At 40.0% G+C, this 22,288-nt stretch overlaps 1 protein-coding gene across 2 annotated transcripts in view; it reads right to left on the bottom strand.

Moving 5' to 3' along the window:
- Positions 1–22,288, bottom strand: part of dtnbp1a (dystrobrevin binding protein 1a) — a 198,718-nt gene that overhangs the window by 160,006 nt on the left and 16,424 nt on the right. For both annotated transcript variants that reach the window (XM_060850123.1, XM_060850124.1), the window contains exon 4: positions 10,628–10,688. In XM_060850123.1, the coding sequence (XP_060706106.1) occupies positions 10,628–10,688 (61 nt within the window). The remainder of the gene's footprint in view (positions 1–10,627; positions 10,689–22,288) is intronic.

The following is a 22,288-nucleotide window of genomic DNA, read 5'->3' as shown; positions in this document are numbered from 1 at the left end:
GGGCAGTTTACGCCCACCCTAGTTGCCCTTGAGTAGACAATGGTGAGTGGGCTTCTTGAACCACTACAATCCATTAACTGTAGGTAGACCACAATGTCATTATGCAGAATTTTGACTCAGTGACACAAGGAGGAAGTGCGATAGGTTTCCAAGTCTGGTGGCGAGTGGCTTGGAGGGCAACTTGCAAGTGGTTCCCATATATCAGCTGCCCTTGTCCATCTAGATGATAGACGGTCATAGATTTGAAAAGGTGCTATCTTAGAAACCTTGGTGAATTTTTGCACTGTATCTTGTAAATGGTACACATTACAAATACATATTGATAGTGTAAGGATAAATATTTATAGATATGGTGGCAATCATGCAGGCTTTGGTTCTAGGAATCAAATTAAAGAACATGTCCTCAAGGGTCATAACCTCCAGATTACTGCCCGAGCCACGTGCAAATTGGCATAGGGACACAAGAATAAGTAAACATGGGGCTAAAAGACTGATATAGGAAAAAGGACCCCCTTTTCATGGGGCACTGGCATTAGTACTTGAACAGGAGAGTCAAAGGATTTGCTGCTGGAAAAGTACAGCAAGTCAGGCAGCATCTGAGGAGTAGGAGTATCGACGTTTCAGGCATAAGCCCTTCATCAGGGATTGAACAGGAGAGATTTGTACGATAGGGCAGTTTCCACCTGAGCTGAAAAGGTGTTGCTGGAAAAGCGCTGCAGGTCAGGCATTCCTGAAGAAGGGCTTATGCCCGAAACGTCGAATCTCCTGTTCCTTGGGTGCTGCTGACCTGCTGCGCTTTTCCAGCAACACATTTTTAGCTCTAATCTCCAGGATCTGCAGACCTAACTTTCTCCTCCCAGTTTCCACCCGAATCGAGCTGGGGCCAGTGTTCTAATGAAAAGGGTAAACAGGGTCGTCAATAGGACTTTAAACCATGAATTTTTTGTGGTGGGATGGATTATGCATTGAAAAATATGAAAGAAAAAGGCGAACTCAGGAGAAGTTATATAAGTCTCCAGCACACAATAGGACAGTGCATTTGAAAAAAAAGGTTAAGAATCAAACTTCAAACACAGAGGATAAATGAATAACAATGAGAAGAGGGACAGCCACTACAGGACTGAAGGTGTTGTATCTGAATTCATGCAGTATAAGAAATAAAGTTAAAGAGCTGGTGGCGCAGATCGAAATTGGCAGGTGTGATGTGGTGAGCATCATGGAGACGTGGCTGCAAGGTGATCAAGACTGGGAACTAAATATCCAAGGATATATGTCCTATCAAGACAGGCAGGTCAGCAGAGCAGTTGGGGTTGCTTTTTAGTAAACAATGCAATTAAATAAATAGCAATAAGCAAAATTGAAAGGTATAAAAACCATAATGGGAGTTACCCACAGGCCTCCAAACAGTAGTCAGGATTTGAGGTATAAGATAGAAGAGGCTCATAAGAAAGGCAAGATTATGATGATCATAGAGAATATCAAGGTTAGTAGTGGATAGCAAGGAAAGGAATTTGTGGAATATCAATGATATGGCTTTTTGGAGCAACTTGTGGTGGATGCCACTAGGGAATAGGCAATTCTGGATTTAGTGTTGTGCAATGAGGCAGACTTGGTAAGGGAGCTTAAGGTGAAGGAGGCAGTGACCATAGTATGATAGAATTTACTGTGCTATTTGAGGGAAAGGGTGAAATCAGATGTAACTGAATAAAGGAAACTACAGAAGTGTGAGGGAGGATCTAACCCAAACTAACCAGGAGAGGAGCCTCGCAGGAAAGACAGTGGAATAGCAAAGGCAAGGGCTTCTGGGAGTAATTTGGGGGGTAGGGGCAGCAAAAATTCAGCTGAGGAAAAAGAAGCCAAAAAAAGGGAGAATCAGGCAACCATGCCTGACTAGGAATGGCAGGGACAGCACAAAAGCAAAAGAGAAAACACGTAATATCACAAAGGGCAATAGGAAACCAGCGGATTGGGAAGCCTTCAAAGACAAAGTACAAAGAAAGAAAGAAAGAAATATGAAGGAAGATGATTAAATGAGGATAATCTAGCCAGTAATATTAGCGATGATTTCATGAATTTCTTTAGACAGATAAAAGGGCAAAAGAGAGGCAAAAGTGAACACTGGGCCATTGGAAAATGACGTTGGAGAACTGGTAATGGAGAACAAAGAAATGGCTATGGAAATGAATGAGTACTTTGTATCAGTCTTCATGGTGGAAGACATGAGTACTATCCTGAATATTCAAGCATTGGAGGGCAGAAATGAGTCTGGTGGCAATCACCAAGGAGAAGGTGGCAGAAAAAAAACAGAAAGATCTGAAAGTGAACAGATCACTTGAACTAGAGAAGTGACACCCTAGCGTTCTGAAGGAGAAACCTGAAGAGATAGTACAGTCGTTAGTAGTGATCGTTCTGGTATCACTGGAATCAGGGAGGGTTCCAGACAACTGGAAAATTGTTAAATGTAACCCCCACCCCCCCACCCCCGTTTATGAAGAGAGTAAGGCAAAAGACAGGAAAGTATAGGCCAATTAGCCTGACCTCAGTCATAGAGATACACAGCATGGAAACAGACCCTTCGGACCAACTCATCCATGCTGACCAGGTATCTTAAATTAATCTAATCCCATTTGCCAGCACTTGGCCCTTATCCCGCTAAACCCTTGCTATTCATGTATACATCCAGATGCCTTTTAAATGTTGTAGTTGTACCAGCCCTCCACCCCTTCCTCTGACAGCTCATTCGATACATGCACTCTGTGTGAAAGGTTGCCCCTTAGGCCCTTTTATTTCTTTCTCCTGTCACCATAAACCTATGCCCTCTAGTTCGGGACTCCCCCAATCCAGGGAAAAGACCTTGTCTATTCACCATATGCATGCCACTCATGATCTTATAAACCTTTACAAGTTCACCCCTCAGCCTCCGATGCTCCAGGGAAAACAGGCCCAGCCCATTCAGCCTCTCCCTATAGCTCAAATTCTCCAACCCTGGCAACATCCTTGTAAATCTTTTCTGAACCCTTTCAAGTTTCACAACATCTTTCCAATAGGAAGGAGACCAGAATTGCACGCAATATTCCAATAGTGGCCTAACCAATGTCCTGTACAGCCACAACATGACTTTCCAACTCCTGTACTCAATACTTGACCAATAAACAAAAGCATACCAAACGCCTTCTTCACTATCCTATCTGCCTGCAACTCCACTTTCAAGAAGCTATGAGCCTGCACACCAAGGTCTCTTTGTTCAGCAACACTCCCTAAGACCTTACCATTAAGTGTGTATGTCCTGCTCAGGCTTGCTTTCCCAAAATGGCACACCTCGCATTTATCTGGATTAAACTCCATCTGCCTCTTGGTTGCCCATTGGCAAGCAGGTTTGCTACTGCAGCACAGCTACGTTTAAATAAGTAGTGGGGGTGGGGGGGGGGGGGGGGGCCAGGACAAATGGATGCTTAAGAAGGAAATTGAAGGGAAAGTTAGAACAAGGGAAGTCAAGAAAGACAACTGCATCAATGAGGCAGAAAAAAAACTCAAAAAAAAAAGGGATCACGCTGTAAGGTTGAGTGAAATAGGAGTTGATGGGAAGGGCGAGGGCAATAACAAATTAAAAATATTATACATGAATGCATGAAGCATTAGAAATAAGATGGATTAGCTTGAGGCTCTTTTGGAAATTGACAGATACGATATTGTGGGGATAACTGAGACTTTGCTTCAAGTGGACAGGGCCTGGGAAATGAATATTCAAGGCTACACGTACTACCGTAAGGATAGACTGACGGGCAGAGGGGTTGGGGTGATGATATTCAGTCCCTTGCGTGGGGGGGGACCTAGAATCAGGGGATGTAGAGTCAGTGTGGATAGAGCTGAGAAATTCTAAGGGTAAAAAGATCCTCTTGGGAGTTATCTAGAAGGCTCCCAAACAGTAGTATGGATGTCAGATGCAAGTTGAATCAGGAGCTGAAATTGGCCTGTCGTAAAGATGTTACTACAGTTGTTATGGGGGATTTTAACATGCAGGCACACTGGGAGAATCGGATGGTATTGGACTTCAAGAGAGAGACTTTGTGGAGTGCCTCAGAGATGGATTCTTAGAACAGCTGGTGCTGGAGCCTACCAGGGAGAAGGCAATTCTGGATCTGGTATTGTGCAACGAACCAGAATTGATCAGGAACCTCAAAGTGAAGGAGCCATTGGGAAGTAGTGACCATAATACAATAAGCTCCAATCTGCAATTTGAGAGGGAGAGGGTACAATCGGAAGTGACAATATTTCTGTTGAATAAAGAGAACTATGGAGCTATGAAGGAGGAGCTGGCCAAAGTTCAATGGTGCAATACCTTAGCAGGGATGAGAGTGGAGGAACAATGGCGGATATTTCCGTGTATAACGAAGATGCAGAATCAGTTCATTCCAAAAAGGAAAAGATATCCTAGGAGGCGGCATGGGTGGCCGCGGCTGACGAGGGAAGTTGAGAAACATATAAAGTTAAAAGAGAAAAAGTATAACATAGCAAAGATAAGTGGGAAAACAGAGGACTGGGAAGCTTTTAAAGAACAGAGGATTACTAAGAAGGAAATATGCAGAGAGAAAAAAAAAAGTGAGGTACAAAGATAAACTGGCCAAAAATATAAAAAGGAGGATAGGAAAAGCTTTTTTAGGTATGTGAAAGGCAAAAAAATAGTTAAGACGTAAATTGGGCCCTTAAAGACAGAAACAGGGAAATATATTACAGGGAACAAAAAAGTGGCAGAAGAATTGGGGGAGACACAAGCAATCTCCCAGAGGTAACAGTGGCTGAAGGACCTGAACTTAAGGAAATTTAAATTTGCCAGGAATTGGTGTTGGAGAGACTGTTAGGTCTGAAGGTTGATAAATCCCCAGGACTTGATGGTCTACAACCCAGGGTATTGAAGGAGGTGGCTCGAGAAATCGCGGATGCATTGGTGATTATTTCCCAGAGTTCGATAGATTCAGGATCAGTTCCTGTGGCTAATGTTGTACCACTTTTTAAAGGAAAGGTGGGAGAGAGAAAGCAGGAAATTATAGACCAGTTAGTCTGACCTCAGTGGTGGGAAAGATGCTGGAGTCCATTATAAAGGGTGAAATTATGACACATCTGGATAGTAGTAACAGGATAGGTCAGAGTCAGCATGGATTTATGAAGGGGAAATCATGCTGACTAATCTTCTGGAATTTTTTGAGGATTTAACTCTGAAGATGAACGAGGGAGATCTAGTAGATATGGTGTACCTGGACTTGCAGAAAGCTTTTGATAAAGTCCCACATAAGAGGTTAGTGAGCAAAATTAGGACGCATGGTATTGGGGGCAAAGTACTGACTTGGATTGAAAGTTGGTTGGCTGATAGGAAACAAAGTAGTGATAAACGGCTCTATTGCGGAATGGCAGGCAGTGACCAATGGGGGTACTGCAGGGATCAGTGCTGGGACCGCAGCTTTTTACAATATATATTAATGATATAGAAGATGGTATAAGTAATAACATTAGCAAATTTGCTGACGATACTAAGCTGGGTGGCAGGGTGAAATGTGAGGAGGATGTTAGGAGATTACAGGGTGACCTGGACAGGTTAGGTGATGGTCAGATGCATGGCAGATGCAGTTTAATGTAGATAAATGTATGGTTATCCACTTTTTGGTGGCAAGAACAGGAAGGCAGATTACTACCTAAATGGAGTCAAGTTAGGTAAAGGGGCAGTACAAAGATCTGGGTGTTCTTGTACACCAGTCAATGAAGTTAAGCATGTGGGTACAGCAGGTAATGAAGAAGGTTAATAGCATACTGGCCTTCATAACAAGAGGGATTGAGTATAGAAGCAAAGAGGTGCTTCTGCAGCTGTACAGGGCCCTGGTGAGGCCACACCTGGAGTACTGTGTGCAGTTCTGGTCTCCAAATTTGAGGAAAGACATTCTGGCTATTGAGGGAGTGCAGCATAGGATCATGAGGTCAATTCCTGGAATGGCAGGACTACCTTACGCTGAAAGACTGGAGCGACTGGGCTTGTATACCCTTGAGTTTAGAAGACAGAGGGGATCTGATTGAGACATAAGGTTATTAAAGGATTGGACACTCTGGAGGCAGGAAATATGTTTCCGCTGATGGGTGAGTGCCGAAGCAGAGGACACAGCTTAAAAATACGGGGTAGACCATTTAGGACAGAGATGAGGAGAAACTTCTTCACCCAGAGAGTGGTGGCTGTGTGGAATGCTCTGCCCCAGAGGGCAGTGGATGCCCAGTCTCTGGATTCATTTAAGAAAGAGTTGGATAGAGCTCTCAAGGATAATGGAATCAAGGGTTATGGAGAGAAGGCAGGAACATGATACTGATTAGGGATGATCAGCCATGATCATATTGAATGGTGGTGCAGGGTCAAAGGGCAGAATGGCCTACTCCTGCACCTATTGTCTATTGTAATTGGAGGTAACCCTCTTCACTGTCCACTACACTTCCAATTTTGGTATCACCTTGCAGACTTCATTACTTTTTAAAGCATAAATCAAACTGGCCAATCATTCATGCAAGACATTTAACTAGATAGAGAACGGTAGTGAACTATAAAAACAATTCACTGCCTGTGAATTTAAAATTAAAATAAACACAGTAAGATCTTAGGGAGTGTTGCTGAACAAAGAGACCTTGGAGTGCAGGTTCATAGCTCCTTGAAAGTGGAGGTAGATAGGATGGTGAAGGCAGCGCTTGGTATGCTTTCCTTTATTTGTCAGAGTATTGACTACAGGAGTTGAGAGATCATGTTGCGGCTGTACAGGACAGTGGTTTGGCCATTGCTGGAATATTGCGTGCAATTCTGGTCTCCTTCCTATCGGAAAGATGTTGTGAAACTTGAAAGGGTTCAGAAAAGATTTAAAAGAATGTTGCCAGGGTTGGAGGATTTGAGCTATAGGGGGAGGCTGAACAGGCTGGGGCTGTTTTCCCTGGAGCGTCGGAGGCTGAGGGGTGACCTTATAGAGGTTTACAAAATCATGAGTGGCATGGATAGGATAAATGGACAAAGTCTTTTCCCTGGGGGTCGGGGAGTCCAGAACTAGAGGGCATAGGTTTAGGGTGAGAGGGAAAAGAGATAAAATAGACCTAAAGGGCAACTTTTTCATGCAAAGGATGGTACGTGTATGGAATGAGTTGCCAGAGGATGTCGTGGAGGCTGGTACAATTACAACATTTAAGAGGCATTTGGATGGGTATATGAATAGGAAGAGTTCGGAGGGATATGGGCCGGGCGCTGGCAGATGGGACTAGACTGGGTTGGGATATCTGGTCTGCATGGATGGGTTGGACTCTATGACTTCATGAATATACAGGTGATAAAACAAGACTATAAACCAAAGTGCATACAGCTATTAGATGGAGCAGCCGCTATTTTAAAAAAATCACAGCGCTTATTATGGTATAATTGCATACTGAAATGCAACAATTGTAACAGAGCCTAAATCTCATCACGTATGTTCATAAGTTTCAATTATCTCAATATTTACCATACAACATTGTAACATACAGCAACTAAAGAAGATTGAACAAAATAATTATACCAACCTTCTCATAAGCTATACCACTTTCTATAATGCCAATTACCGTTTATACTCATGTATAGGTCGAATTTTGAAGACTATTTTTAAAGCTGAAATTAGGGGGTCAACTAATACACAAGATATTGTTTGAGGGGGATGAAATTCATGCTTGGTAGGAGTCAAAAAAATGGACAAACAAGCCAGATTTTTATATGAACTAATAAACAAAAAAGGAAAAAGAATGATGGCCATTATTAAGTATTTATCTACAAAATAACTGTTTCCATTCTGGTTGTACCACATTCCAGTTACCATTACCATAAAGTGCATGTACAAAAATTAATAGGCATACCAGCAGGTGGTCAGGCCATCTATTGGGGGTATTTGTACAAGACAATTCATGAAATAAAAGCAGAGGGGCAGTAAACAAAAAAACAGTATTTTAAAAAGACTGCTTGAAATTGTTAATAATAAACAATAAACACTTTACATAAAAAAGATTCACAGCAAAACAACTTTTCTCACTGTATATCACAAATATTATGACATAGCTGCTTAAAAACAAAAGTTACATACAAAAGTCCATTAGAATCCTTCAAATATCTTAAATCTTTATAACTATATTTGGTTGCACTATACTAATGGTAACAAGAAGAGAAGATATGACCATCTCTAACTCCCAATTGCCTAGAGCTACCCAAGTCTCTAGTTGTCATCTAGACAGCCTTCTACCATACCATCTCCCCACTTCACTGCTCTAACTGTCCCCCAAAACGCACTAAAGACATGGTCCCCCTTGTTCTCACTGACCACCCCACCAGTCTTTACATCCAATGCATCATTCTTAAACACTTCTGCCAACTCCAACTAGATCTGACCACCAATAACATCTTCCCCTCCCTACCTTCTGCAAGGACTGTTCCTTTTGACAATCCTTAGTTCAAATCACTCTCCCCACCAGCCCCTCAAACCCCCAGGTACCTTCCCCTGCAAATGGAAGTGATGTAAAATATGCTGGCACACCATCCTCACACCACCCCCCCCTCCCCCACCACCACACACACCTCCATCCAGGGCCCCAAATCCATCCAGTTGAGACAGAGGTTCGCCTGCCTCTCCTAGTTTAATGGTATCTGGTGCTCTGCATTGGGAAGACCAAACAAACTCAGGGCATGTTTTGCCAACCATCTCAGCTAGGCCTGTAGACCTTCCAGTCATTTTAATTCCCCTTCCTATATCCTTTGCAACATCACTATCCTTGACCACCTCCGTTGCCACAATGAATCAAACTTGGAAGAACAACACCTCATCTTCCGCATAGACAGCTTACAGTCCGGAGAACACAACATGTGTTTTCAAATTTCATACAACATCCCTTCCCAATCACCCAACTCCCTTCCCAGCCCCTTCCCCTCCCTTCCATTCAGCCACCAATTCCTCCCTTCAACCAACCAGGTTGTACCCTCTACCTGTGTTCACCTATCTCCACCTTACCATACTGCCCACTCATCCCTTTCTCTGAAGCTCCCTTTACACCCAGCCCCAGTCCTGAAGAGTTATACCCGAAAAGTTAACTTCCCCACCACCTGATGCTGTCTGGCTCGCTGTGTTTTTCCAGCCTCCTGCTTGTCTACCCAAGTCTCTAAGAGAGTCCAAACATTCCCTCAATACTTCGTTATACATCAGATTAGGAAATGCTTAGCACAGCCCTATTCGTCAATACCCATTACCTTAAACAACCGCAGACAGAGACAGGAGTGTGTTGCTGGAAAGGCACAGCAGGTCAGGCAGCATCTGTGGAGCAGGGGAATTGATGTTTCGGGCATAAGCCCTTCATTAGGAGTGAGACTTGTGAGCCAAAGAGCTGAGAGATAAATGGGAGGAGGTAGCTGGGAATGAGATAGGTTGAAGTGGACGTGGTGAGGATAGGTGGGAAGGAAGATGGCATTCATCTACCTATCGCACTTGAGCTATCTTCCACCCCCCCTTCCCCCCTAGCCCCACCCCACTCCCATTTATCCCCACTCCACACACCCCCACCCCAGCTCACAAGCCTGACCTGCTGTGTTTTTCCAGCACCACACTCAACTCAGATCTCAAGCATCTGCAGTCCTCACTTTCTCCAACAGCAGACACTTGCACTATTATGATCATCTCATGTGTCTTAGGTTTTGACTTTAGTGCTGACAGAAAAAGATTAGCGAGATCACAAATGTAGCTGATTGTTAGAAAGAAGTACCAAGTGGTAAAGAAGATTGGAAATGAAAGCATGCTGAATTAATTAAATATGACACAAAGCCAATAGCACTCAATTACTGAAGTTGTTGACATCTTGTTTACAATATAATTTGAAAAGAATAGGAATACTTAAGGTTCCTCAGCTAACAATGAAGTAAAGTGAAACATTGTATTGCAGATTATAGTTTCTAACTAAAGATAACTTCAGTTACACAAATTAATAAAAAAATTGGAAATCAAAATAGGAAGGCCTCCTTCCTATTGGAAGGATGTTGTGAAATTTGAAAGGGTTCAAAAAAGATTTACAGGGATGTTGCCAAGGTTGGAGGATTTGAGCTGTAGGGAGAGGTTGAACCGATGGAGGCTGTTTTCCCTGGAGCATCGGAGGCTGAGGGGTGTCCTTATAGAGGCTTACAAAATCATGAGAGGCATGGATAGGATAAATAGACAAAGTCTTTCCCTGGGATCGGGGAGTCCAGAACTAGGGGGCATAGGTTAGGGTGAGAGGGGAAAGATATAAAAGAGACCTAAGGAGCAATTTTTTCACGCAGAGGGTGGTACGTGTGTGGAATGAGCTGCCAGAGGAAGTTGTGGAGGCTGGTACAATTGCAACATTTAAGAGGCATTTGGATGGGTATACGAATAGGAAGGGTTTGGAGGGATATGGGCTGGGTGCTGGCAGGTGGGACTAGATTGGGTTGAGATATCTGGTCGGCATGGGGGGTCTGTTCCCGAGCTGTACATTTCTATGACTCTAAGACATTCAAAGTTTAGGAATTTTATTTGAGCACTAATTCTCGAAGGGTTTACAGAGATTAGAGTTTTAATATACTTTGATATCATACCTCGCCAACTTTAGCACACTCTTCGGTTCGTTTATGCAGAGCTGCCCATGTAGTCTCATACCTGCAAACAAAATACAGAATGATAAGATTTCTCTGAATTTATCAAGCATTCCTCTAAAGATAAAAAGAATAACTTGAATGTATATAGTTTTTAAGTGGTGCTGAAATGGCTGCTAAAATTTGTTAAATCTTTTCTTGGATTAAAAATAAAAACATATCATATACCAAAAAATCTTTCAATATGCTATACAGTACTTTCAAAAGATGGTTACTGAAAAGCCATCGTTTTCAATTTTAAAATGGGAGGTAATGGGGGAGAAAGTTTGACCAAAAATGTCAACATTCAATGAAACTGAACAACTTTTCAGTAAAAAAATCAAAATTCTACAGCTGTCACATTGATCAAGAGGCAAGTGTAATACTTTACCCAAGTGTGAAACTGGTCTTAAAATGTTCTGCAACCAGCTGTGCAAAACATTTTTGTTTCCATTTCTGCAATTCTTCGTGAAGTATTAATGCACTCAGGAACAGTTACCTACTTTCCAAGTTCAGAACCAGATCTCAAATTCACTTTTAGTATGTGAAGTCATAATTTGCTGAATACAGTCAAAACATAACATTTATTTAATTAAACTGTATAGGATAGATATAAACTAAGTCAAATGTATTTCACAGGATGCCGTTAATACATTTGAAACTAGGTTGTCCATTTGTAATAGTAAAAGGCTTATGTTAGAAAATATAAAACTATTAAATAAGCATATTAAGTTGGACCAAAAATATTTTGGCCCAGCTTTAAGATTGAAAGTCAGCATACATGTGGTAGACAGGATTAGACAGACAGCAAGTGAAGCGCACCCCAAGACTGTCTGATATCAACTGCAGAAAAAAAAGAGAGTGAAGATGGTAGAGACCAGAGTCGAGTGGTGCTGGAAAAGCACAGCAGGTCAGGCAGCATTCTAGGAGCAGGAAAACTGACATTTTAGGCATAAGGGTAAAAAATGACATCTGCAGATGCTGGAGATCACAGCTGAAAATGTGTTGCTGGTTAAAGCACAGCAGGTTAGGCAGCATCCAAGGAATAGGAAATTCGACGTTTCGGGCATAAGCCCTGATTCCTGATGAAGGGCTTATGCCCGAAACGTCGAATTTCCTATTCCTTGGATGCTGCCTAACCTGCTGTGCTTTAACCAGCAACACATTTTCAGCTGTGATCTCCAGCATCTGCAGACGTCATTTTTTACCCTTATGCCTAAAATGTCAGTTTTCCTGCTCCTAGAATGCTGCCTGACCTGCTGTGCTTTAACCAGCAACACATTTTCAGCTGATTTTAGGCATAAGCCCTTCATCAGGCTAATGTTGGGATTGTGACAGCAAATTTGCACTTCACAAACTCATTCCTGACAATACACACATTTTCTGAAGACATTTGAAAATGTTGCCACATAAAAAGGTGCAAAGCAGGAACTAAGTGTTGGGGTAATGTACCAGCACGAATAACAGATTAGCTGGGAGGCAGAAAACAGACTCGCATAAAATGTTTTTTCCGATTGACAGGATATGGCGAGTAAAGCTATAAAGGATCTATAGTGGAGCCTCTGCTTCTTACAATTCATACCAATGCCTTGGATCAGGGAAAGGAAGAAAAGACAAGACAGATAAATTTGCAGATGCAAAGAGAGATAGGTAAAATATACTGTGGAAAGACAAAAAAGGTGGTTACAGACAGAAATACATTATAACCAATGTGGGAACATAACAAGAAATAATTTTACTTTAATAGAGAATAATTACAGACTTCTGAGGTGCAGAGGGATCTAGATATTAGACTGCAGAAGTCACCAAAATTTGTTAAGCTAACAAAGCAAATAAAGATTACTAAAGGGATGCTACCCTTTATTACAAGAAGAAATGAATACATTTCCTTCAGTTACATATATCAATGAGACCACATCTGCTGTACATTTCTGATCACCTTACTTAAGGATGCACTTGTGCTGTAGCAGTTCAGAGAAGGTTTACTAGATTAATATCTGGAACGTCTGGAGGAAACTTTGAACAGACTTTGTTTCCACTGGAGTTTAGTGCAGCAATGGGTGACTTGCTTTAAGTATGCAAGATCCTTGGCAAAAAGAATGTGGAAAGTATATTGCATCATCGGTGAGTCCATAACAAACAAATCTTCAGCTCTGACCACAGCAACTCAAAAACATGCTACTTTAAGATAATGCAACGAAAAGCCTATGCATCTATGTATCAGTAGTAGTGTCTCAAAGTGCAAAAACATTTGCATAAAGCATAAAAGATGTCTAATACACAGTCACCAGCATTAAGTGTTGCAGTCTACAGATAAGAAAGTTGGACTCTGCAAAAAGAATGAGAAGAGTATAACAACTTTTGAAATGCGGGTATTGTAGGATGCTAAGAATCAGTTGAGTGGCAAGTTACTGGGTTAGACCAAGAGTAAAATTCTGAAATCAAAACTACAATTAGAGAAAGATAGTCAACTACGGACACTGGAAACAAAGGCACAACAGTCATGCCCTGGTAATAATTGAAGATAGAAACAAAAAGAGTAAGAAAAATGGGTGGGATGGATAAAAGATGTAGACTGAAGGAGGCTTGAAGAAAGCCAGAAAAGCAGCACGGTAATGCCAACACCCCTAGTAAACTATGAAGAAAATGAACAAATGCATGAATATTCCGCTGAAGTGGGCAAAGTGCAAATCATTTCACACTACAAAGTAACATTGTATTATGTAAATGCTGTTTTTTTTATTAATACCAGCTCTTTCGTTGTCTTCATCATAAAAAAAAACTTTTTTTGATTTTACTAAAAAAAGGAGAGAGAGAGAGATTGGACTGAAGTTGCTTCAGAATCAAACAAATGTTGTTAGGTGTTCACTCCACATGCATGCTAAGATTCACCACTGAAACTTGTTATAATTAGAAAACCATTCAGACATAGCAGCATAGAGGAAATCTGGGACCTGTGTGGTATCTTGTTGAAGAATCATTAACAAGCAACGTCAAGTCTGAACAGAAGTGCCAGGTGGACACTTCAACTTCTAGCACATGAGGTTTCCTTCAGCACATTATGAATGCACCAGCCCTCCAGAAGCACAACCTGTCTCACTCCCTACATAAACCTTTTCATGTGTGCATTCTTTGTCTTCAAGTAATGGTCTAATTCCCCTCAGAATAGTTCAATTGAGCTTGCTTCCACCACACAAACAGTTAGTACATCCCAGGCCTTACCCATTTGCTGCATGGCAAAGCTTTTTGCCTCTTTCATTAATCATTTTAAACTGGAGTGCTCTCAATCTCTAACCTCTTAATGATTGGGTAGAATTTCTCCTGATCTACTCTGTCCAGATCCCTCATGATTTTGAATACCTCTATCACATATGCCCTCAGCCACTTCTCTTCCAAAAAGAGCAGTCCTAGCTTCTCCAATTAAACTGCCTAAACTGAAGTTCACTAACCATGGAATCATTCTCATAAATCTTCGGCACTATTTCAATGCCTTCATACCTTAAGTGCAATATCCAGAAGCAAACGTGATACACCAGCTGTGGCCAAACTAACATCATATACAAGTTCAACATAACCTCCTGCTTCTTACACAATCCTAATTAATAGTGCCAAGGATATTGTATGCTTTATTAACCCATGTTCACAACATATACTGCACATTTAATAATTTATGCAAATATACACAGATCTTTCTGTTCCTAAACATTCCTATAACAATGTCTTCACAACTTTTAATAACTTCATAGATTGAATGCAGCAGCAATAACTATCTGGAATAAGCTGGTAAGGAACAAAACAAGCTGGGAGTTTTTGTTGCAAACGTTTCGTCCCCTTTTTAGGTGACATCTTCAGTGCTTGGGAGCCTCCTGTGAAGCGCTTCTGTGATGTTTCCTCCAGGAAACATCACAGAAGCGCTTCACAGGAGGCTCCCAAGCACTGAGGATGTCACCTAGAAAGGGGACGAAACGTTTGCAACAAAAACTCCCTGCTCGGCGAACAGAACCACAACAACAAGCACACAAGCTACAAATCTTCTCCCAAACTTTGAACAAAACGAGCAGTTAGAGACTGAAAGCAATTCACTATTGCATAAAAAAACTGCTTTGACACCTACTTAATAAACTGAATGCTTTTTGCCACAAAGACAACTGATTGCCGTGCAGAAGAATTTAAGGTGTTAACTACACAAAAACAGTGTCTTCGAACAAACAGTTAAGGACAAATGGAACAAGGAACAAAGCAGCTACTTCTGATAAGAAGGTAAGCTTACAGGGGCAGCAGGGTGGCTCAGTGGTTAGCCCTGCTGCTTCACAGCACCAGGCACATGGGTTCAATTCCAGTCTTGGGCGACATCACCTGATGAAGGAACAGCACTCTGAAAGCTTGTGATTTCACACAAGTCCACACAATGTGGTGTCATCTAATTTCTGACATGTTAAAACTAAGCAGATAGCAATAAATAATTATTTTCTGGTGATGATAAAAATGCAGTGTGAATGGTTTTTCACCTGAATAGTAGCCAGGCAAGTAAACGGTCATCTTGGTGGCCTAACTTGTATTTTGTACATGTGGTGACACTTGCTGGACAGGATTATTGGCGCACTGTTCTTAGTTAAACCATGACACCATGTTCCTCCTACCAAAACGAAACACTTCACATCTGCCATTTGTCTGTTATTCCAACTTGTTTCTTATGTCCTTTTGAAGTTCTAAAGTTTCTTGCTCATCAGCTCACAATGATTTTAAATTTTTTTTTATTCATGCATGGGATATGGACTTTACTGGCCAGGTCAGCATTTACTGCTAATCCCTCATTGCCCTTGCGAAAACTATACTTTCGACACCATGGTCTAGGCTATTAATATATGTTTAAAAAGACTCATTTTCCTAACACTGATCCTCTCCTCTCACCTTAAAAATATGCCCTTTAATTTTGAATTCCCCTACCATAGGGAAAACAACTTTACTATTCAATTTATCCATATCCCTCATGATTTTATAAACCACTATAAAAGGCCACCCTTCAACTTCCCAAGTACGGTGAAAAATATTCCAACCTATCAAGCTTCTCCTTATAATTCAAATCCTCCATTCCTGTTAATATCCTTGTAAACCTTGCACCCTCTCCACTTTGGTATCATAGAAAATAGTGTAAGCAAATCATATTCAATTAGACATTTGTACAATAATATTAAAATCAATTGGCACTTTGTACGCCTCACCTTAAACTATACAACATTAGGTGAAGGTAACTATACAATAAATCATTGCCAATAGTAGTAACTCAAATTACAAAGATCATAAATGTATGGTTTATAAACTATTTTTTCAAATTAATACCAACTTAAGATACAAGCCTAGTGAGAGAATTTAAATTTCCAGAAATCAATCTTTACAGATACCAATTAATATTATGCTCCTCTTTCACAAAATAAAATTATGCTTAATCATAATTACCTGTAAAAGTTTTTATACTGACTATCAATTCCAGGTGAATAGTCAACGGAAATTTCAAATCCACTTAAAAACTTATTTCGCATATATCTATCTTTGCCACATTTGCAGGACAACTGATTTAGATTAGATTACTTGCTTAGTGTGGAAACAGACCCTTCGGCCCAAAAGGTCCACACCGACCACCGAAGCACAACCCACCCAGACCCATTCCCCTACATTTACCCCTTCACCTAATAGTATGGGCAATTTAGCATGGCCAATTCACCTCACCTGCACATTTTTGGACTGTGGGAGGAAACCGGGGCACCCGGAGAAAACCCACGCAGACATGGGGAAGAATGTGCAAACTCCACACAGTTGCCTGAGGTGGGAATTGAACCCGGGTCTCTGGCGCTGTGAGGCAGCAGTGCTAACCGTGCCGCCCATTAGATCTCAATGCTGCAGTTCCTTAAAGTTGGCACTGATAGCAGTAGCACATTGTAAATGAAAAGTCCCTTGAAATCAAACCTAGTTGAGGCATGAGATCAGATTTGAACATTCAAAATTGTAATTGCAAAACTGCAAAAACCTTAGTGTGCACAAATCTTTTACCCTACCGTATTTAATAAATCATAACATCAACCTATCACCACAACATATAAATTGTGAGACAAGTCAACATTAACATATTTTCAAGAGCAGATAAATATTTATATAATGGACAATTACAAGATGACATTATAACTTACCTCAAATCAGAAGATCAACATTAAAATCATGTCGCTCTCAAAATTTGAAACAGATGTGAATTTCACACTGAGATTAATATTAAATGGTTAACCACTTTTACAGTTCCACAGAGAATGTTATACATTGCATGAAGAAAGAGGAAAGGCTTCACTAAAATACAGGAACATGTAGAAATAGGTCAACGCAGATATACAAACAATCTAAAGCAAACATAACTATACAGGAACGTACAAGAATAAGAACATTTGTCTGGAACATTGATGGTTAGAAGGAAAACACTGCAAATATGAGTTGTTGGACAAAAGAAAAAAGGGTTAAAACCTATTATCTAGTTTCTACTATCTGATTGTTATGGACTAGACCAGACCCCTTCAAAACATTTTAAGATATACTAGACCCTAACTTTTTCTTATTTTAAAAAAGGTAACTGTAGGCATTGCATTTCAGACATAATTTGATTGGTCTAACTACTCAACATTAAACAAAAAAAAATTTATTCACATACTACAGTTAAAATACAACAAAAAAAAATTGACCTAGCTGAAACTCTATTGGAAAACTTTAACAGAATGGTAGATCAGTTAGCTACTAAACAGTAACTGCTCCAATACAGTAACAAGCCAAAAAACACACCATTGGCAAAAGACAAATTCAGAAAACAGATCATCTTGCATGCAATCCCAGGAGCCTAGGAAGTAAAACAGCAAGAGAACTCGGGGAGAGTGCAGCAGAGAGACGTACTGCAGCAGACCCAGCAACAACTGCTACTACAGAAAATTTAAAAAAGTTAACAATCCTGGTTCTGTGGAAGTTTGACCACACCCATTTAGGTTGCTGCTTTAATTGCAATTTAAGAAAACCCCACAAGGCCTCACAAGCTGTTTACTTTACAGAGTTGTTATTAAACATCTCCGTCCTCGGTCTTAAAATCTTTCTCTAAAAGCCGTTGTATAGTCACACTGATATCACTGTTAAGATGAAACGACGTCTGTTGACCAATCATAAACCAATCTTTAATATTCAGTTCTGAACATTCCTGAGGAAAACCTCCAATAGTGGGAAGCTTTGGGAATCCTCCTCACAGTTTACAAATCTTCCAATCAATCAAAATATATGCGCAATAAACGGAAAAATGGAAAACTTGAGGGAGAGAAAGGACACAGGGATACGCTATTATGGTTAGATAAAAGGAGGTTGATTCATAATGGACATGGACTCTTATTTGCACTGTAAATACTATACTCAAGTTAAATTTTAATAAAAATCAATTTTAGGTTTACCATAAAGGCAACCACATGTATAGACAATACAAATGATCAGAAAAAATATAGTCTGAAGGATAGTTATACTGTCAGAATTTAATGTTTTTATTATGTAAATTTTTTTTAAAAAGCTGGAGAAGTATACATGGCTTTGGATGGTCATCATTTTTGTAAAGAGAACAGGTCTCAGGAGGAAAAACAAACATTCAATTGTGAAATATTTCAGATGAAACATCTTTATGAATCAGCATTCTTCACAACCTATAGACAATTTGCATAGTTTGCTGCAACTTGTTAAGTGCAAAATGCAAAACCTTTCTGCACACAGATTGCTAGATCTGCTTTGGATAGTTTAATAGCTTCCAAAAGCAGCTAAATAATTATCTGGTTGACAATAAAGATGGAGTCTGTTGCATTTGATACAAGATGAGCAGAAACTCCACAGAACATGTCTCAGATCGCCATGTACTCAACATTTTAAAATCATGTGATAACTTACGAATGGCAGAAAAATTAACTTATCGAAACACACACTATAATGTCAATAACAGAAGAAATAATCACTATTCACTATATAGCTTTGAGATCTCAGTACTAAAGTTATAGATGTACAACAACAGCTGAAATCCATTTGGTACTCAAGCTATTAACATTCTAAATGGTTACAACGATAACTGTAAGAACTTGGTTATTTTAAGGAATAGAATGTGAAAGCTAATTAATTTATTCTTGTTGATTATGGGCAGGTGTTTCAGATGAATCACTTCATATTTCCACGTAAACCTGAATCCTAAAACCAAAAATCAGATTCGTAATATTGCTAATAGATTAGGAGTTTTGAAAACTGACACTGGATTCTACTTCAAAAATATTTATCCAGATCTGAGATGCATTGCACAACTAGCAATAACAACTAGTGGCAATCAAAAAGTACTTATTCAGTTTTAAAATGTTGCAACTGTTGAAAGCTTCAGAGCAACCAAGGGATGGAGGAACTAGATCATGAGGAACCATGGTATTTAATTTGTCATGTCTCACAGGAAAGAGAAATAAAAGCAGCATTAAAACATGATAGCAAGATTGCTGGGTTTAGGATTAGCAACAGACTAAAGATAATCGTGACTAGAGACTTTAATATACAACATTGTAAGAGGAAAAGAATCACTTTTTAAACCATATCTGAATTATTTCTTCCTTGTACAAATGCATTATTTTCTTTAACTGCTGAGTGTTAGGGGAAGAGGGAGGGAGAATGGAGGGAGGGTGGTGTTAAGATTTAATAAGGTATGTAGGATTGGAATTTCAGAATGAACATGTCAACGAATAACCTTTAAACCCACAGAAAGCTCTTCCATTACACAAATTGAGCACACCCTCAGGGGTTAAGAAACACATTTTCCTTTTGAGGAATCAGAGGTTTCAGTTCACTTTCATCCCCATCCTTATCAGAGGCCTGTACTTAAAGGATGGTAAATGGATGGTAAATCTATTACAGGTGTGTGACATGATGGTTGGAATATTATATTGATTTAAAGGCAAACTTGTATCACCTTCAGAAAATATATTAATATGAAGTGTGAGCAATTTAAGATGAGTATAGCAAGTATAAAATGGTTGAAAGAATAGACAACTTTAGATCAATGGTACCCAAAGCTTTACAACACAAGTTTGCTCACCCAACATTGGAGTTCATATAGACTTACCGAGAGAGATTGATTGCATGACTATTGTAAACAAGAGGTATAAGACAACTCCATTTTCCAGCTCTAAAAACAAGTTTTTGTATTTGTGCAATATTCACATCAATTCTTACACCATAAATGCATGCTTTATTTGCCCTATTACTGGGTGCAAAGCAACATGGGCTAAATTGTGAAGATGCACTTGAGTTTAAGACTATGCATGGCAAAAGAGAAACATCTTTCAATGAAAAGATAACGGTGAAGCCGATTTCAAGCTGTAACTTGCAATTTTGGCAAACTTATTAAACAGCTACATTGTGATAAGAGAATGCATCGTTAGCAAAAAACTGGTCAACAAATGGAAAATGAATATTATACCCAAGACCAAATGCACAATAAAAAGACAGAAACAACACACTGGCCTAATTTTGAGAAGCATATACTGGACTAGATCAAAAACCTTCACATCTTATATCATCACAGAAATTCAATGTGCATATATGCATTTGTGGGCCAGAGTCTAGCAAAGATTCAGAGCAACAGCTAATTGGTTTAGTTGATTTATGGAATTAAAGTATTAGTGTTTCAGATGGCCAACAAAATCACAGCCTATCAAAAGACCTCAATGTCAAAATTAACACTTTGCAGCAGTTCATGGGCAGCACAAACAGAAGTACCCATAACTTCTGATCTGCAGCGTTCATAAAATGCCCTTGATTTTTGACATTAATCCATGTAGAGGAAAAGTATAAAAATGGTTCAAGTGAAAACTAGGGGACATGAGAAGACACCCTTGGATGGCAAAAGGAGCAAAATTAAAAACTATGCTGATTTTCAAATCTAAACCCATGACAAAAATCAAGATCCTTGTGGAGAGGTTTACGTGCACAATCATGGCAGTGAAAGTGAAATTGTACCCCACAGACTACAGTTAACGTGGCAAATGTTCCAATCTCATAACGAATGAGAGAGAGCTGCATGCAAAGAGATATAATTCAGATTGCAGCTTTATTGGGTATCTAACTTTTGAGCTCGACTTGTACAAGTGTTTCTCAACAAGATGACGCTCATGCCAAATAGGAGGACGGTTAACAGAATAGAACCTTCACAAAGATTGGGGATATGCATGTTGTGCATGAACTTGACATGTATTATTGAGGTTTTCATTCTCATTTCAAAATGACAACAAACGATATGCTTGTTGTGAAATAGTGTGTTTTAGGTTATCTGAACTAACTCACTCACTAGCTTGCTGTATTTATTAACACCATCTTTACGAACCCACTCACAAACAACCACCACATTCATGTTTCATTCATTCATAACTCCCTACTATAAAACTAATCATTCATTGATGCAGTTCTGTGGTATATTTTATCATAAGATAGGATTGTTTTAAATTTGGTCTTTCTAATCAAAACAACCCTTTCAAACCCATTACTGCATCTCCACACCTTATCAGCCTTCACTACTTTAAAAAAGTGTAGCATACAGAACAATACTAACCCCGCCATCAAGTCTCCATGAAACATGATAATATTAATCAGCCCTTACCAACCATCTCTTTGACCTGAATGAATTACAGAACACCAAAGTTTCCACAATTAGTATGTACTTGTTAAATACCTTTTAACTGGGCTGATATCCCTTTAAGAAACTGTCAAAACAGCACTTACGTGAAATTGCACGAATGAAACTCACACCAGCAAATACAAAACAAACCTCACAACCCAATCAGTTTAGATTAGATTAGATTAGACTTACAGTGTGGAAACAGGCCCTTCGGCCCAACAAGTCCACACCGACCCGCCGAAGCGAAACCCACCCATACCCCTACATTACCCCTTACCTAACACTACGGGCAATTTAGCCAATTCACCTGACCCGCACATCTTTGGACTGTGGGAGGAAACCGGAGCACCCGGAGGAAACCCACGCAGACACGGGGAGAACGTGCAAACTCCACACAGTCAGTCGCCTGAGTCGGGAATTGAACCCGGGTCTTCAGGCGCTGTGAGGCAGCAGTGCTAACCACTGTGCCACCGTGCCGCCCACGGCTATAGTTTAATATCCTTTATTCTTTTATGTACAGGTACAATTTATAACTTAGAGCATATAAGCCAAGTGTTTTTACTAATATTGACAAATTACAAAAGGACTAACACCTCAATTATGCAAGCAGACCGGACAGGCACACTTTATCCTCGGAAGTATCAGCCAGCACTTAGCACAATGTTTTAACCCATCCCAGGACAGAAGCCCCTCAAATCCTTGTGTACTATAGATAAAACAATGTACACCACAGTAATGGCATTTTAATATACGTAAGAACTGTGTATAAAGAGGCTAGTGTAAGAACTGTATTTTGGGATTCTATTACCACTTCGAACTGGTGCTACTTGCGGTTGCTGAATCGGTCATTATTTGAATACGATCCTACACAATTTATACAGCTGCACAGCAATGGAAACAAACCCATCGGTCCAACTCATCCA

The sequence above is a fragment of the Hemiscyllium ocellatum genome, chromosome 34 (assembly GCF_020745735.1).
Source record: "Hemiscyllium ocellatum isolate sHemOce1 chromosome 34, sHemOce1.pat.X.cur, whole genome shotgun sequence".
Taxonomy (NCBI): Eukaryota; Metazoa; Chordata; class Chondrichthyes; order Orectolobiformes; family Hemiscylliidae; genus Hemiscyllium; species Hemiscyllium ocellatum.
This window is presented reverse-complemented; position numbering and strand designations above follow the sequence as displayed.